The sequence below is a fragment of the Chondrus crispus genome, genomic scaffold, assembly GCF_000350225.1.
Source record: "Chondrus crispus Stackhouse genomic scaffold, scaffold_162, whole genome shotgun sequence".
In the NCBI taxonomy this organism is placed as follows: domain Eukaryota; phylum Rhodophyta; class Florideophyceae; order Gigartinales; family Gigartinaceae; genus Chondrus; species Chondrus crispus.
In genome coordinates, this window is record NW_005179030.1 from 188,481 (window position 1) to 206,325 (window position 17,845).

The 17,845-nt window shown below is 51.2% G+C and overlaps 8 protein-coding genes; 4 read left to right on the forward strand and 4 right to left on the reverse strand.

Annotated features, from left to right (window-relative positions):
• Positions 1–229: 229 nt before the first annotated feature.
• On the reverse strand, positions 230–2,233 carry CHC_T00008394001 (prolyl-tRNA synthetase). XM_005714000.1 is given in 2 exon segments: positions 230–514; positions 515–2,233. The coding sequence occupies 1 exon segment, from the start codon at positions 2,231–2,233 to the stop codon at positions 515–517; it is 1,719 nt and encodes a 572-aa protein (XP_005714057.1). The 3' UTR covers positions 230–514.
• A 20-nt stretch (positions 2,234–2,253) lies between these two features.
• On the reverse strand, positions 2,254–2,499 carry CHC_T00002938001 (hypothetical protein). Its single transcript, XM_005714001.1, has one exon. The coding sequence runs from the start codon at positions 2,497–2,499 to the stop codon at positions 2,254–2,256; it is 246 nt and encodes an 81-aa protein (XP_005714058.1).
• Positions 2,500–2,516: 17 nt separating this feature from the next.
• Positions 2,517–2,903, forward strand: CHC_T00002939001 (hypothetical protein). Its single transcript, XM_005714002.1, has one exon. It carries the CDS (start codon positions 2,517–2,519, stop codon positions 2,901–2,903), a length of 387 nt encoding a protein of 128 aa, XP_005714059.1.
• Positions 2,904–3,957: 1,054 nt separating this feature from the next.
• CHC_T00002940001 (hypothetical protein) lies at positions 3,958–4,775 on the forward strand. XM_005714003.1 is given in 2 exon segments: positions 3,958–4,632; positions 4,633–4,775. 1 exon segment carries the CDS (start codon positions 3,958–3,960, stop codon positions 4,630–4,632), a length of 675 nt encoding a protein of 224 aa, XP_005714060.1. The 3' UTR covers positions 4,633–4,775.
• Positions 4,776–4,778: 3 nt separating this feature from the next.
• CHC_T00002941001 (hypothetical protein) lies at positions 4,779–5,729 on the reverse strand. Its single transcript, XM_005714004.1, has one exon. It carries the CDS (start codon positions 5,727–5,729, stop codon positions 4,779–4,781), a length of 951 nt encoding a protein of 316 aa, XP_005714061.1.
• A 2,437-nt stretch (positions 5,730–8,166) lies between these two features.
• On the forward strand, positions 8,167–8,898 carry CHC_T00002942001 (hypothetical protein). XM_005714005.1 is given in 2 exon segments: positions 8,167–8,634; positions 8,635–8,898. 1 exon segment carries the CDS (start codon positions 8,167–8,169, stop codon positions 8,632–8,634), a length of 468 nt encoding a protein of 155 aa, XP_005714062.1. The 3' UTR covers positions 8,635–8,898.
• Positions 8,899–11,673: 2,775 nt separating this feature from the next.
• Positions 11,674–11,883, reverse strand: CHC_T00002943001 (hypothetical protein). Its single transcript, XM_005714006.1, has one exon. It carries the CDS (start codon positions 11,881–11,883, stop codon positions 11,674–11,676), a length of 210 nt encoding a protein of 69 aa, XP_005714063.1.
• Positions 11,884–15,298: 3,415 nt separating this feature from the next.
• CHC_T00002944001 (hypothetical protein) lies at positions 15,299–17,221 on the forward strand. The gene has a single exon (XM_005714007.1). It carries the CDS (start codon positions 15,299–15,301, stop codon positions 17,219–17,221), a length of 1,923 nt encoding a protein of 640 aa, XP_005714064.1.
• Positions 17,222–17,845: the final 624 nt, after the last annotated feature.

Consider the following 17,845-nt stretch of genomic DNA (forward strand, 5'->3'; position numbering starts at 1 on the left):
GGGTCAAGACAATTGAAACATATCTAGGGGAAGACGGAGTGATTCTTTTGCGAAGGTGGCTCTCGTGACGTCACTGGCAGCCCTGAGTAAACCCGACGTTCATTGAGTTGACATCTTTACGTGATGCACACAATGAGAGAAGTTCATGAGAATTCCTTCCATTGCATTCTGGGAGGTGTCGCTTTCAGTGATAGCTCACGAAGTGCTGTTTGACTTCGGCACGCACCTATTTCGAATTGACATGAGCATCAGGTCAGTTTGTTTTACATCTATGGTGCGGTAGCAAACAGTGCGAAACTGCGGGGACCTACTTCTAGATTCCTTCCAACTTCGTCACTCAGAACTTGTTTGTCAACATTTCAGTATTTGTCCAGCATGTTCAGTGCCTCCCAGAAATACCACAGCGCCGTGCAAACATGTCTTAAGCTCCAACCATCCTCTACATCCTTTCTATGGTGTAGGAAGGGTTGAGTCAAGAAACCCCCAGCCCGTCCAAGGCGGACATCTCAAACAGTTAATAGCTCCGTCCCCAAAGTGCCAGAGCGTTTGCCGTGCAATCGCAAGCAAAGCACTTTGCACCTTTCTCCAATTCCTTAAAGCCGAGTCGTTCAACTTCTTCCCGGAACGGAAGGCACAAGGTCTTTGCAGATCCCGACAGGGCTCTGATATCGGTTTCACCAGCCTCCTCTTGTCTCCTCTGACTTTCCTCTCCGCTTCTAACTTTGACATCTTCTTCGCAGGGGGTTTCGTTGCACCAGGGGGCAAGTACCATCGTCCTTTGATCCAGAGTCGGCACAAAGTCCTCCCATTTCGTGACACTCTTAATACTGGCATCCCTCTCGATTCGGGCTTTTTCAAAAGTGCATTTCTGGATGTCATCCAGCGCCTTTTTTACAGCATCAACGACCCCATTACGGGTATACGTCTCCTTGTCGCCGTCGATACGACGAGTGGCCATAACGGTACCGGCCTCGATATCGCGCGGGCCAAGTTCAAGACGAAGCGGCACACCCTTGAGTTCCCAATAGTTGAACTTCCACCCCGGGTTCTTATCGTCCCGAGTATCAGCCTTGACCTTGATACCTGCGTCCTGAAGGTCCTTTGCCAACTGCGTGGCGGCCTTAATAATGTTGCTTTCCTTGCCCTTCTTCAGGATGGGGACGATGATGACTTGAATCGGTGCAATTTTCGGGGGCAAAACAAGGCCCTTGTCATCGCCGTGCACCATAGCCATGACACCAATAGAGCGCGTGGTCAAGCCCCAGGAATTTTGCCACGCATAGTGCATAGCGCCATCCCCGCCATCAAACTCGATCTTAAACATCTTGGAAAAGTTCTGCCCAAGACAATGGCTTGTGGCAGCTTGGATAGCGCGCCCATTAGTCGGAATGAAACCTTCAATGGTGGTGGTATACAAGCCACCCGCAAACTTCTCCTTCTCCGACTTCATGCCCTTGATGACTGGGACCGCCAGCACATCCTCATAAACCGAGCGGTACAAGTCGAGAATCTCCAACACTTCCTTATCCGCCTCCCTCTTCGTCGCAAACGCTGTATGTCCCTCCTGCCATAAAAACTCGCGCGATCGAATAAACGGGGTCGGGTACTTGAACTCCCAACGCACGACATTGGACCACTGATTCAAGCGCAGTGGGAGATCGCGATGGCTCCGAATCCACTTGGCATACGCCGGATACATGATGGTCTCCGACGTCGGACGCACGGCGATGGGTTCCTCCAACTCGGTCTGACCGCTTTTGGTCACCCAGGCAACCTCCGCTGCAAAGCCCTCGATGTGATCCTCCTCTGTGGTGAGGCGCTTCTCAGTCACAAAGAGCGGAAAGTAGGCATTCTGCACACCCATGCTCTTAATTCTAGAGTCAAAGTAGTCATGGATGGTATCCCACATGGCGTAGCTCCAGGGGCGGAGAATGTAGCAACCTGAGATGTCATAAAACTCGATCATCTCCGCCTTGACGACAAGCTGCGAGTACCACTGACCGAAGTCGTCGTTCTTGGAAGTCTCCATTCCGTCGCGATTGGCTCCTTTTTTCGTGGTGGTCTGCGCCGCGGCCTTGGCGGCGGCCTTGGCGGCGGCCTTGGCGGCTTTGGCGGCCTTCTTCGCGTCCTTGGCGGTCTTGCGCTTGGCGGCCTTCTCGGCGGCGGCGGCGGCAGGATCGTCCGCGGTGGCGTCGACTTGGAGGCCAAGCATTGCTTCCGCTGCAGAGGCCATGTCGGCAGTGCCCTGTCCGCTCATGAGGCTCTAGGCAGACGCGATTGGCACGGGAAGGGCAGATGCTGGGAAACAAGTGCTTCGATTGGTCGCACGAGCGTCGGGCGATGTTGCAACGACCGTGGGGAGGGAGGGGATAGGACTGAGATTGCCAAAAGGGGAAGGATGGTGTCTGAAGCGATGAGGATGGATGCGCTGTACTGTGCTGTACCCGACGATACAAGTATCAAAGGTGGTGAGGGCGGAGGGACGCCGTCCGGCGACATGGTCACGCAATGCAGGGATGGTAATGCTGTCACTTTTCAGAATAAAATTCGAGGTCCTCTTCGGAGCGAATTCACTCACTAATTGCTCTCTTAAAGGAGAACCTGAAGGTGTGCCATCAAGCTCCAAACTAAACCGCACCGTCTTCATGATTGGCAACTGGCAACTCGACTCATCCGTAGGCACCACGCCCTTCCCATCTCTCCATTACACTTTCATGTTACCTGCTGCGACTACTACGGTACCATCTATACTCGCCCACTCCCCCCCGCCGCCTCATCTCTTTTTCTTCTTCCCCCCCTTCAACCCCTTCTCCCTAATCTCCGTCTCCCACGCCTTAGCATTCTTCTTATACAACATCAGCGCCGCCCTCGCATCCTCACACGAGTCATGCTCATCCTTCTGAAATGCGTCCACGCCCAGCACGGACGCCACCACCACCCTCAACGCGGGCCCCCTCGCGCTCCGTCTCCCCTTCGTCCGTCGCCACATCCTCTTATAGAACTCCGATGTATCCCTAATGTCCTTCCACGGGTGCTTCAGTCTCAGCGCCTGCAAGTCATTGCGTATCGCATGGCCGACAACCACCCTCCCCTTCATCAGCTCGCCCACCGTCCTCTGCACCTCGAACAGCTCCGTCGCCTCGGCCGCGTCCGCCGCCACGTCCGCCGCTCGCACCCCGGAAAACTCCGTCCGGTAGTCCGTCACCACCTGCCGCACCCGCACAAACGTGTCGTACAGCACGTCCCCGGAGTAGTTCACCATCGATACTCGCGCTAGAGCGTTCTCTTTACCCCCCGGCCCGATCCCCACCATTTCGCAATCGATCGCCACCACCCGCGACACTTCGTCGGTTGACGTCACGCGCCGCTTCATGAACGAGCTAAATTTCGCGTCCGCCGCCTTTGGCACGTTCGAGGTCGAGGTCGAGGTCGTTTCGTCGGCGCTATGCGCGCGAGGCCGCTTCGCACTCCTTTTGCCAGACTTCACGCCTTTGCCGAGCGATTTTTGAAGCGCTTTCCAGTTGCTGTCTGCGCTCAATTTCTTGTTTTGCTTTCGTTTTGGTGCCGTCTTTTTGCCCTCCTTCGTTTTCTTCTGTTCGGGTGACGGACCGGGTGACGGACCAGTTGACGGACCAGGTGACGGACCCGTGTCTTTCACAGCGGCCGGGCGTTTCGCCTCGTCGCTTTCCATCATCACGTCGTTGCGCAGCGCTAGCTGCACAGCAGCGCGAACTGCATCCTGTGCCGATGTCATGACAAACCGCAAAAATTCAGAGACTCTCAGAAGGTCGAGTGCTATGAGGTTAACTGCTAGTTGAATAAGGTCTTTGGACGATTCGTCTAAGCGCAGCACATTCCGCTAACGCCCGCGAAAAGTGATGCAAGGAGACGGGACGACGCCAATGCTTCAGAGGCAATGATCCAATCTTCAGCGGAGAAGAGATAGGATCCCGTTTCATGCAGCGTAGAATTTCTATAAAATTTAGAGCTGTTCACACACGTGTACATATTTCTCTCTTCTCTCTCGTCGTCGCCCCCCCCCCCACCCGGACACACGCACCCTCCTCACCGTCGCAAAGACTCCCATCCTCACCAACTGAATCGCAATCCCAACAATTACCCCAGTTCCCGCGTCCTCGTCGCTCATCTACCTTTCATCCAGCAATCATGGCGGTCGTAATGGAGGGTGAGGAGTTCCAGCACATCCTGCGTGTTCTCAACACAAACATCGAGGGCCGGCAGAAGGTCATGTACGCGCTCACCTCGATCAAGGGTGTCGGTCGTCGCTTCTCCAACCTCGTCCTCAAGAAGGCTGACGTCGATCTTGCGAAGCGTGCGGGCTCCCTCTCCAATGAGGAAATCGATCGCATCGTCACTATCATCCAAAACCCGCGCCAATTCAAGATCCCGGACTACTTTCTCAATCGTCAGCGCGATTTCAAGGACGGAAAGACCTCGCAGCTCATCGCGAATCAGCTCGACTTCAAGATGCGGGAAGACCTCGATCGCCTTAGAAAGATCCGCTCTCATCGCGGTATGCGCCATTACTTCGGCCTCAGAGTCAGGGGGCAACATACCAAGACTACGGGCCGACGTGGTCGTACTGTTGGTGTGTCCAAGAAGAAGGCATAAGCGCGTTAACCGTTGCGTTTTGCATCAGCTGCGTCACACTATTCACAGTCGGTATCATTGCGCGGTCGCCTACGCCGGCATCTACTAGAAGCGCCAGAATATTTAGACGGCAGTAAACTGTTGTCTCGTTTTACGCTTTTCAACTTCTACGACTGACTCCGGAAGCCCTCCATCCATTCTTGGATAGTGACTAATTCCTCTTTTGTCAGATCCGCCTGAAATTCCGCCAAACCTTGGGCACGGAAGCACTCAGTCAAGTCGCGTTCTTCTTCCCCATGTCCCTTACGAGAAACGTCTTCCTGTGCCAGCCAGTCGTGAACGATCTTCACGTGCACGCTTTTGTGTCCATCAATCGCGCTCACCCGTCCATACACACCGTGTAGTCTCACGTGTAGCAGCCCCCTCTCCTTCGCGAATGGAGCAAAGTATCTAATTCTCTTCTTCGTGTCCTTTTCAATCATGTGTGGCATCACCTGGTCTCTCCAAAAAGGAACCGTGTTGTTTCCTCTCACGAAAACCTTTTCTGGGATCATGTCCTCCTCACCCTTGAACCACAGGTACGACAGACTCCACTTCACAAACTGCAACCCCAGGAACAATGCCCGTGGGACGCCCCGACATTTATTGCGACTTGCGAAATCGTACACATAACAAGCTCGTCCACACGCCAAAGAGAAGAGTAATTCAGTATCCAGTGAAGCAAGAAGCTTATTGTAGGCACTACTCTCGCAATGCGATGACTGGATCCGAGTGAAGCGCAGTTCGTCAGGCGAGACGATGGCAGAGATGTGCGGTAGCGCCTCAATCCCATTGGTCAAGTTTATAAAATGGCGAGGTGCAAGCGAGTCGAACGGGTCGGAGAATGAGTCGCAGCCTGGCGCAGTCTGCATATCAGCCGCCACAAGCTCACCTTTTTCCTTATCCGGTGACGTTTCCTCAAAGCAACATGTGATCACTCGTCTGCGCCCACGGTAGTGTGTCGCTCGCCTCACGTTACATCGTAGATGAACGTCGCTCACATTTGGCACAGAGCTTCTACACGGATATATTCCAAATAGCTGTACAAAAGATAGTTTTGAATACGACTTGCGTCGCATTCCGATAGCCGTACGTCTCCAATGGCCGTACTTCTCCAACACCCGTGAAAGAAATGTTCACAGAGTGGTTGCCGCAAATTGATATCAGGTAGCAGCTCAACTACCAGCCTTAAAAACCGATGTACCGCAACGATTTGGAGAGGCGGATAAAAAACGAACCCATCAGACTGGTTCCCACGCACAATCACTTCGTCTGGACCACGGCAAGATGAGGCAGAGTGGAAAGCGAACGAGAGCTCATCAAATTGATCTCTTGTTGGTAACGTGAGCCTCTTCAGTCTTGCACTGCCAGAATGGAGATGCACCAAGCAGAGCTCGTCAGTGGAGAACACAACGAACACGTGTACGAGAATTGGAATATATTGACGTACAGTACTATTGTACCAGTTGCTACTGAGCCAACCAGGACAATCACACGAAAGCTCTCTTTCGATACATCTTTAGCCCATACACACACAACACACACAACACACACAACACACACAACACACACAACGGCAGTATTAGAGCCCCGTCACATAGTAGCCTGTGAATTGCCATCTTCCCTTCTTCTTTATAGAAATAAAATCAATATTCGTTACTTCAATGCTCGTGGGCAACAGTCGACGTCCACGAATAAAAAAACGCGGGTGTGGAGAGGAAGGCGCTCCTTGCACTCAGCCCTGAATGTATGGGCCCTTGGAAAGAGAAAATCTCGTGATTCTGGGAAAAAAACAGATGAACAAGCACCTCACCACTGATCTCAGTTTTGGTTAATGTTCTGCCTGCTCTCAAGAGCAGGCAGAACATTGACCAAATCATTTTTTCTTAAACCAGAAGGATAGATTACCAATCCTTCTATCCACCGAATCGTGGACTAACTGTAGCGAAAGACATATGTATGTGTACCCAGCACCAAGTCCGAGAAGTCTTCGAATTCGCGATTCTTGCATGCTAGCCCCAGTAGCAGGCGTTTTACTCATTAATTCCACATCATCACAGAGTCATTGGTCTCATTATCGAGGCCCTTACTCTTTACAAGCATGCCATGCGTGAAGGGTCTGGCATCAGCAGAAAGAATTGTTATTTCACCCCCCATCATGGCACACAGCGGGTAATGGGGACATTCAAAGGACACAGACCTCTTGTGTGCTATAAATATGGACGCCGACAACGGCTGTCCTCCGCGAAAGGCGCAAGATTGCGTACAGTTTTAGAAAGAAACGATCCACTCTTCACAGATTACCTTCTGGCTCTTAACGTCAAAACAGGTGATTGATGCCTTACAAATTGATTGCGCATGGTTGTACTTGAAGCAATTTATATGTCCGTATCACTTGGCGTTTGTTAAGTTATCTCCCATCGTTTCAAGTCGCCTTCGTGCTTTTTCACACTTCCGACATTTAAAGAATTACTGCAGTATTCATGAAAGATCTTCAACCGCTCTCTCACTAGTTCGTGTAATTATTAAGAGAAGCCTTGTTGGCGAAACTAGACTGATTTCAGCATGTTCGCACTCAGCCTATGCGTGGGTATGAAGTCGTACAGTGCAACCCAGAACTAACATGGGTTTCAACAAAAGGTTTAAAAAGGGTGTGAAACATGAGTTTCTTGTCTTATGCATTGTGTAATTAATTTGCATGGAAATGACACCGGAACACAGCTTATTCTTACATCAAAAATCCCGACTCTCTCTTTCTCTCCCGCTCTCTCTTTCTCTCTCAAAAGTTAGATGTAACATGTAACAAACGAATTGGGATGTTAAGAGTTCTATAGCAAACTCTCTTTAGGAATCCAGGTGCGTGCAAAAGTCATGAGTCCAGGGTCTTCGGGATACCGTACACGTTTCGTATTCTCAGGGAGACCTCTGCTCCGATCTTGAGGGTCCATTCCTTCATACGAATTTTTGGATTTTATGCGACTGAACTCACATCAAAACATTCTCCTGCATTGCGGAGATATTTTGATAACGTAAGGCCAGGCGATTCTCCACCCCCCGTCTTAGACTAATCATTCCTTGCAAGTTGTCTACCCAACCGGATGAGCCAGGGCATGATATTATTAGAAAACGGGAAGGCGTCCCCAGTTTCGTTGAAGTGCATGGCAAGGCTGTCGAGTATTTCAGTATCTCAGTCACCAACATCAATTCGCTGTTAACATGAGAAAACGTGAAGTGGACCGTTCGCCCTCGTACTTTGACTAGAATCGCATTTGCGCCGTGGGACAACGTTGCACACCCAGAGTCCTGTCCGGCTCGCAACAGAACAAACCGGAAAAGACATTTGTAATGGAAAAGGGAGAGGATTGCACGATGCGCCAGGGAATACCTTCCTTTCGGGTCAAATTTATGCCTTCCCAGGCGGCTCTTGGCTTCCACGCGACTCTGTGACATTGGCGACAAATGCCCGAATCCATAATGCGGGTGCCACGTTCATGAGCCGTAGTTTTTGATTTCCCGATGTATATATATACACGCTGTTGGGCCTGCGACGGACAGACTAGTTATCCGCCCGCGTCAGTCTTTAAATACGTTCACACACAATTTCATCTCCGGAGCCACCTTGCCAGCTCTGACTTCGTCTACATCGTGAAGAAGTTGCATCCGCACATCAGACAAGGCGCGATGTGTCAAACCTATGTGCACCGGTACGCATGCGCGCATGTGACCGAAAGCACGAAAATGTGCAGTCAGGCTGTCCGAGATACGAACCCGGAACGCAACCCAATATCACCTGCCAATTGCCCAAACAGGAAAGGAAAAAAAGTCACTGAGCACAGCAGTCCCTGCGGTGGTTCAGACTGTATTTTGTCAAGAAAGGGCGGAGTATGGACATGCTGCTCCTGCAACAAAACACCGAACCGCCGCAATCGATGCCAAGGTTGCAACAAAACTATTTGCCGGTCTTGCACTGCCGTCAAAGAATGATATGTGTGTCTGGGGGTGGCTGCGATATTTGAGCTGCATTCGATCAGTGACTCGAGTCGGGGCGCTCTGGAGTCCTTTTTCATTTCGAAAATCAGGAATAGCTTGTACAAATTCAGACGAACTGTCAAGATGCTGCCCGCAAGCTTCCTCGCGTTACGAGTTGGCAAGAGGTACCGCATTGGCGAAGACACAGGACTTTGATAAGAGAAATGGGAAAAAAAGACTTAACTGTTAACTAGTAGCAGTAAAATCAGTGTTCAGAGAGCAATCAAGACCATCCCAGTGAGCTGGAATTTCACTAAAATGTAGTCTTCCACGCGTTTTTTTCCTTCTCAAGTAAGCAGAATTTTTCTGAAGCTGCCTGTTTTTCAAACACCTAATCATGACAGAAGCAAGCCTATGGGTTAGAAAATTCATGTGCATAGGGTAAAGGCAAAAAAAGTCTCCCCAAGCTGTGTTGGTCCGTGAGGTGATGACGGACTTTTAGTTTTGTTACCATTTGAAGGGTTTTATTCGGCTTTCCCACAGACGCTCCGAGATTTCCTCGTTCTTCATCGACATGCATTCCTGACACCCTGCTGCGTACCAGACCTTCCCTCTGATAAGCTCATCACGTAGAAGATATTATCCCCATCGCCGTTTTGTGCAGATTCTCAGTTGGAGTCGGAAGTAACCAACGAAAAATCAGTGAAAAAGCAGCATCTCACAAAGAGGTGTATGTGCAGGTACAAGTTGTATGTATGTTGTGGGCGTACTGCGGCTCTCGATTGCTCTTGATGGAAAAGACAAATCTCGTTGTAGTCATCGGTGGTCGGGATTCTGCAACAGGCTTTGCTCATTTTTCATTATTTTTTTGGAACATCCGCCTCTGCGCTCCTCTCTGGTAACACCATACTAAACAGCGAGAGATGCACCTGTGATAAGCGTGCGAAGGACATCGCCCAGAGGCATAGTGCCATCAGGTTGTGCCTGTGTGTGAGGGCGCCTATAGTCTGCTCTCCTGTTACAAAAAGGCTACACGTATTCTTTTTTCGTCTGCCTGGAGATAAACAGTACAGAGTAGAAATTTTTGGCACCCAGGGACTTTTTCAGGCGACCCTCACAACAGAGAGCTACACCCTAAACATGAAAGGGTCCATCAGAACGAAGCAGAGCAATTCCACTCCCCGGCTGATTTGAGCCTTTTCCCCAAGCAGAGGAGGGGCACATACGTGTAAGATAGTCGAGATATCTACTCATCGTGCGGGATATCAGGGAGGGTCTTAACTTGCCCGGGTTTGCTTTGCTTGCCCGAGTTTGCCGGTCATTTATTAATTTATTAATGTAAGAACACGCCTTCCCCTTACGTTAGTAGTGGACAGGTGTCCTTTCCCTTACGTTAGTAGTGGACAGGTGTCCCAGAGCGACGGTGCTGACTTACAGAGGCATACAGCGCCATAAATTGCCAGAACGCAACGGGGAGGACACTGTGGGTTCTACAAATTCGCTCCGAGGACGCATCGACAGGGACGTGACATGCTGTAGCGTCAAACAACTTCGCCCCAGGGACGCGTCGACATGGACGCGAGACGCTGCAGCGTCGCTCGCTTCCGACCCAGAACGTGGCCATTGCGGGTGATCCCAGATCACCGGGATAAATAATTGATCTCACCCCCTACTTCTCTCCTTAGGGTGACCCCACCGCCAACAAAATTTCTGTCCTAAAATTCCAACCACTAAAGTTTGGACTGATGGACTAAAGTTCGGACCGATGGAAGAAATTTTGAACCCCACCGCGCCACCATTTGTCCTAAAGTTTAGAATTTGGGAAGGATTCTTTTCCAAACCAAAATTATTTGGTCGAGATTTTTGTCCAAAGCGCCGTTTGGGCGAGCTTCGTTCTATAGTAACGGTACAGAAAACATCTGAATTTCATGTGCTTACAGCTCTACCAAAGCTCTTCCAAATGGCTTTGGGGCTGTTTTGACTGAAGTCCCATCAATAGTGTGGGACGCAAAAAGGAGTGTTGTGCAGCCTTCGCTCGTGGACATTTCCCATCTTCTCCCTCCTTCTCGTCTTCTGAGAAGTGCAGGCAATGGCTGAGGTGGTTACTAGGACTGATGACTCGGCAGTAAGAGTGAGGAAAAAGGGTAAGGGACTGGGGTGGTCAGACGAGGAGAATCTTGCCCTGTGCGTTGCTGAGAGCGCAGTTCTAGAGTCCATAATAGGAATTGAAAGCGTGGTGTACTTGCCGAGTTGATAATTCCCAAACAGGAGCCTACATATTATGGAGAGCGGGCAAGTGACGAGCAAAAGTTGCCGCCAATTGTGGAACAGACGCGTGCAGTAGCTTGCTTCTTTGCGCCAAATGTATTTCTACGACATACTTGTAGCCTAATTGGGGTGACCCTGAATATGAATAGATGTATCGTGTTACAGGCGCAGTGGGGTTCATCTCTGAATCACCACCTCCCCCAAAGCGCGGCTTGATTAAAAGATAGTAGATCCAATTACCGGAGGACAACTGTCTGCTTTTTGCGATTTTGGGCAAGGCGCGGTGGGGTCACCCTTACCACTCCGCGGGATAGCGTATCTATCGCCGGCGCTGTTTGGTCAAAAAACGGATCTACAACCACTGCCCAGTATCGCCGTTCGCCTCCCCTCCTTTCTTCTCAATCTAATCACTCCTACGCAATGCACGGCAATAGAATCATCACTGCTACGACCGCACTAACCGCAACCGCAGCTCTATTCTCCCTCCTTTCATTGCACCAAGCTATTTCAAACTATCCTCAACCCCGAAAATTCACAAAGCCCTTAGATCTCGGACGGGGATGGACTTTTGTCAGAGCCAACAGGATTTTTAACGACAAAGAATTCAGTCGTACATACCGTATGGAGGGGGGGATAATATTTGGTCAGAAACGTCCGCTGCAGACGAGGAAGCAATAGTGAGAGACTTTGCGTTGGTGGCCCCCGTCTTCCGAATGGTGGGAGTCAGAGAGATGCGCCAGAGGCGCGGAGAACGGCGCACGTGGCATTGAGGTGTGGAAGCCATTTTCAGGAAAGTAGTCGGCAGAGAGGTGCTTCGTAGAGTTGGGTTGCCTTTGCGAGATGGCAGGTGCATAGATTTTTGCAAAGGGGGAGTTGAGGATGTTTTCGGCAAGGGGCAAGCACTGCGTCCACCGGAGCACAGCGTCCAAATTCGAAAGTTACAAACTTACAAAAGTAGCCAATATATGATTGACATTTGTCATTACACACTGACATAACTTGAGCTTGCAGTGTAGGGTCGTACTTAGTTTCAAATCATATATTAACGCCCAGTAGCCAATAGTAGTGCAAATCATGGCTCGGGGCAAGCAAACCCGGGCAAACTCGGGCAAGTTAAGACCCTCCCTCACGCCTCACTGTCGAGAACACTGAAGTGTGCAGGTCGCTCCCATTTGGGCGATTTGCTGGTTGGTCTGCGTGTTTAAAGTTGAAGGAAGCGGATCTGGGATGATAACGCCCGTTTTCAGGGCACTGTACAGCTCGAATATCTACGCCTGCAAGGCGCATCCTTCACAAGAAGACAACCACAAATGTATCACAAAAATATTTTCATATCTGCGACATTAGAACACGAAACGGGTTTGTAGAGTAAGGTTACATACAATGTTCTGAGATCAACTACCGCACCCAAAGATCAGTGGACACGAATTGAAACCGTTCTGTGTCCGTACTTGTCCCTGTCGAGTCATAGATCCACGGGACAATGTACGGGTATGGTTTCACTTTCTGGATATGCAAGTGACCCATTCTACCTGTCTTAAAACGCACTCCCAGCCGGGCCAGCACGTAGGGTCGATCAAGCGGTTGCCTTGGTGGTCGCTCTTATGCTAACTCGAATCTGCTGGAAGTTCCAGTTCCAGCCTGGAACTGAGACCACGACCAGGTCAAGTATTGCAGTGCTGCGTATTTGGTCACCATACTCTTTAAATGGACACGATACCGTGGTGAACCGTGATGAAGTCGAAATTCTATCAAGTACCCTTTGGTATTATTTACCTCAGCCTCCTTTCTCTAGTGTCTATCGGACCATTAGTGCTCATGTGAGGACAAAAGTTATTTTTGTTCTTTGTGAACAAGGCAATGCGCGATTTCACTTGTGTTTTTGAAACTAGAAGGCCATCACTACAAGTAAAGCACAGCTTGTCGATTCTAACAAAGACCAACTTGACCTACATACAAGTAAAGGTGTTGAAAAGAAGAAGTGAGCTTACAGTACGTATTTTTCTTTATGCTAAGCTTATACCAGTAGCATAGAAACAATGTGTTGAGGGCTTTCTTATCTACCCTGGGTGTAACTTTATATATATAAACGAGTCAACCGTCCAAAAAAAAGTAGAAACCGTGGCCATCAAAGTTGAAAAGAAATAAAATTCGTAGACTGTCATGTTATGATAACCATTGGTCGGAAAGACAGGCGCTCTTGTGTAAGAGTTGCTGCATCCGCGATATTTCTGCCCTTGAATTTCAAGTCATGGTCACGTTGAATGTCATGATGTGTCATGCAAGATGCAAGTCCCGGAGCACCAATGGTGTTCATTGGACAATTGCAAGACAAGGGTGCACTGACTAACATGCATGGCTCCTGTAGCTTTGAGGGCTTTTGACTGGCACAGTCGAGCAACAGTTTCTGTAGCTGGTGCCCAAGCTGACCTCAGCTCTCAAGAGGATTAGACCAAGTGATTCGTTGGTGAGGCGCGAGGTGAGGTCGGCGTCCACACTTATGATTGCTTTGGGCTTTTGACTTGGGAGTCCAAAAAGGCCTCCATTTTTAAGCGATATTAAGCGATATTAAGCGATATTCAAGGACTGTATCCCCCAAGTCTCTTGAGGCCTCTGCCCGTATGTGTCTATCTTCTACTTTGTTGTTGACGAGCGAGTGGGATGTGAGGTAAGAGAAAAACATTGGCAATGAGAACGTGCAATGATGCCGTGAAGCCATGCTGCTGGACGAGCCATGATGCTGTGAGGCCTTGCTGGTAGAGTATGCAGCTCAGCATGGCCGCACTCTCGGCGTGTACTCTCCAAACACCGACGACCCAAGTCTTTGTAACAGACATGGACGGTCTCCGTGCTCCTGACGGCGGCCGGATCGCGAAGCCATTTCCTGAGGGCAACGAGGCCACGGTGCTGGACCCGCTAAGCTGTGATACGACAGTGCATGCGATGGAGGCCGTGCGATGGCGCGCGGATCATGTGACGGTGGCACCCGTTCGAGGTGTGAAAGCTAGACGCTATGTTAGAGGACACAATGGGAGCGGATATTACCATACCGTCACTGGATGCGTTCTTCGCAGAGATTGAGGCAAGTCTGACCATTGCGAAGGCGGCGACGGAGATGACGATTGCGTGAAGCCTTGTGGACGGGGCAGGGGCGAGGGAACAAGGTGCCCGGGTTGGCGAAGGCTGGCGAAGCTCGCAAGATTTATCTAATCCTTCTGTTTTGTAAGAAACAACTTTTCTTAACAATTGCTTTTATAAGAAAAGTCAGAAACACTACCGGTTTCCAAACATATTTTTTGTGTCCCAAACAAAAGAATAGGAAAGATGAAGGTTTAACGGTTATTTTCAATCCAACGACGCGGCCGGGTTTCAGAGCTGAGCGCTCAACGACGAACGGTAGAACTTTGAACGAAGACTAGAGGGTCAACCTTTTTTCAAATCCTAGGCTAGAGCAGGAGCACCTGCTAGTGCTACCCTTGGGTAAGTGCTAGTGTCTAGACGACAAGCAATTTGACCTCATATGAGGCCAGCTTTTTTTTTGCAAAAATATATAAATTAAATCGAAACTTTAAAACATTCAGTTTGGACACCATTTCTTTAACGTAGACGCGCTCGGCAATAACATCTTGCAAAACATTGGGATGGCGGTTGTCAATGCACAGAGAGACTAAGAATCTAATGAAGTATCAATGATGAGTTGACTTTTTAAACAGGCGTTTTGGTTTCGAAGATATCAACATAAAACGTTTTGAGGTTGGTCAAAAAAGGCTCCTTTTTGGGCATTTTAAAAATGGCTGGAGAAGACGTGCATATCTCACCAAACTCCACCCTTCCACAACGCAGAAGTCAACTGCCGTGTCGAGAGTGTCTTTTTTCCATCTTGTTGAGCTAGCACAAGTCGAGAAAAATAAGTTGAAAAGTGACCTCATATGAGGTCATTTGTCACCTAGACACTAGGCTGCCGCGTCGGGCACAGGTTGTAAAAATGTCTTGCCTTTGCTGAGAGTTATTGAGAGGAAACAAACATCCGACGTTTGCGCGATGCTGGTGCAGTACGTGGATCTAAGGTAGAACCCGAGGTACTGTAGAATAGCGACCGCACAGTGCTGTAGTGCGCTGTAAGGACGGAAGGTAGGCAATGACGCAAAAAATGACGCAATACAGAGGTAGAATAGAAAACGCAAATCAGAAGCTTTCGATCATCCCTTTGCCTTCTCGTGATCGCCCCACCCTCCTACTCGCATTATGCAAGCTAAAACCCACCTCCCCCGGGTCGCTCACTCTACTATCAGTAGAGTGAGCAGCCCTCCTCCCTCCCTCTATTCCCTCCCCCGCCCTCTTCCGTCCTCCCCCGCCCTCTTCCGTCCTCCCCCGCTCTCCTCCCCACTCAAACCCCCACGCCCCCTGCGCCATGCCTCCCCGTATCTCCCTCCCCTTCGTCCTGGCCCTCCTACTCGCCCCCGCCCATGCCTTCTACCTCCCCGGCATCGCCATGCAGGAGTATGCAGACGGCGACGTCGTCGAGGTCCTCGCCAACAAGCTCACCTCCCCCTCCAACACCCTTCCGTACGGCTACTACAGTCTCCCCTTCTGCGCAACGCCAGGCTCCTTGAAAAGCCGCCCCGTCAACTTGGGTCAGCTTCTCTCGGGGGAGCGCGCCTTCCCCACACCTTACACCATCAACATGATGCACCCCGTTTCCTGTCGCGTCGTCTGCACCGTCGCCCTCGCAACGCTTCAAGAACGACCGTACAAAGGCCTGCTCAACAGGATCAAGGAGAACTACTCGGCCAGACTCAACGCCGACAACATGCCACTCGTCACCAGGTACACCACCAGCGCGGGGCACCGCGCCTTCAAGTTTGGCTACAAGCTCGGCTTCACCGTCGCCAATGACGTCTTCATCAACAACCACGTCAGGCTCACCATCCGCTACCATCAGCCCTCGCTCAGCGCAGGTGAAGCCATCGATGCCCTCACGGCTAACAAGGATGCCTTCCGCATCGTCGGCTTTGAGGTCGAGCCCTTCTCCCTCAACCACGCCCCCGACCCTGCCGGAGTTCTCCCGGAAGGCGCGTGTAAGCCTTCGGACCGACCCCAGTTCCAGCGCGTCGCACGCGATCAGAACATCACCTTCACTTATGACGTCAACTTTCAGTCCTCCGACCTCGCTTGGGCCACGAGATGGGATCCCATACTGGATGCAAATGCTGATATTAAAAAGATCCAGTGGGTCTCCATCGTCAACTCCCTCATGGTTTCTCTCTTCCTCACCGCCCTGGTCGCCACCGTCATGCTTCGCACCGTTCTCCGCGACTTTGGAAGGTACAATGCTGTAGTGGAGGACGAAGACGAGGACGACCATACCGGCTGGAAGTACATCCACGCCGACGTCTTCCGACCCCCCAAGCTCGCTCCCTTCCTCTCCATCTGTGTCGGTTCCGGTGCCCAAGTCCTCGTCATGGCCCTCGCCACACAACTCTTCGCCCTCATTGGCTTTCTGTCCCCCGCCAACCGCGGCGGCCTTCTCACAGCCTTGATCACCCTCTGGGTTCTGGCCTCCTTCGTATCTGGATACGTGTCTTCGCGTCTGTACATAAGAATTGATACGGGCGTGTCGAGACGGCTCGTCACGTTCGGAACTGCCCTGCTCTTCCCTGGCATTACCTTTTCAATTTTCTTCGCCCTCAACCTGTCCATGTGGTGGGTCGGATCGTCGGGAAGCGTCCCCTTCACCACACTACTGCTGATCTTGTTCGCGTGGTTTGGCATTTCCGTTCCACTGGTTTTTATCGGCTCCCAATCTGGATACAGAACCAAAAGATATGACTTCCCGACTCGGACAAACCAGATTCAAAGACAAATCCCGGACCCGCCATTCGGGGTGTCACCTTATATCTATGCTGTCCTGGCCGGCGTTCTGCCGTTTGGAACGGTGTTCATGGAACTGGTCTTCATCCTGAATTCCATGTGGACCGGCAGTGTATACTACTTGTACGGCGCGTTGCTCTCCGTGTTTCTCATCTTGGTGTTGACCTGCGCAGAAATGAGCATCGTGTCAACGTATCTGTCTCTCTCCGCGGAGGATTGGAAGTCGCACTGGCACACCTCCTTCTGGGGCCCGGCATCGGCGGGGTTGTATGTGTTCCTTTACAGCCTTTACTTTGCGCTCGCACAGCGTAGCGACGTGCCGATCCCGTTTGTGAGCATCGTGGTGTTTGTCTGTTGGAGCCTTGTAGTGAGCGGTGCGTTCTCGCTTATGTGCGGGACCGTGGGATTCGTTTCCTCGTTTTGGTTCACAGGAAAGATCTATTCTTCCATTCGCATTGACTAATACAGTAACTCGCATATAGCACTCGTACCTATGTAAAGCATCGCACTTGAAGTGGACATGCCAACCCTTCATGTCGGGAGCAGCAACTCCCCTTTTTCTGCTTCCCTCTCCGCAAACGCGGCCTCAAGGACGTCAATAATTCCCTGAAACGACTCAAACTTGTCCGACACAAGCACGTTCCGCACCCCCATAGCCTCCCTAACCCCCTCCGCCGTATACGGCCCATGTGCGACGACAAGCAAGTCCCCCTCCTCGACCAAGGCCGCAAATCGTGTCCTCTCCTCCTCCGTCATAATCCCCGCGAGCGCGTACGCCTCCCCCGAGCTAGTGAACACGATAGCGTCGGCGCGGCCCGCCAGCACGGCGCCGAGCTCAAACTCGACAACCTTCCTCTGCACGGGCCGCGTCTCATACGCGCCCACGGCCGTGACGCGGAAGCCCCCCTCCGTGAGCGCGTGCAAAAAGCGGGGCACGACGGGCGGCTCGCGCATGCCCACGACCAGCGGCACGGGGCACAGCACGGCGGCGCCTCGCAGGGCCTCGTCGGCCGCCAGGAAAGAGACGAGCCCCGCCGGCGAGGCCTCGAACGGGACGATGTCAGCCGTGACGCCTAGCAGGTCGCGC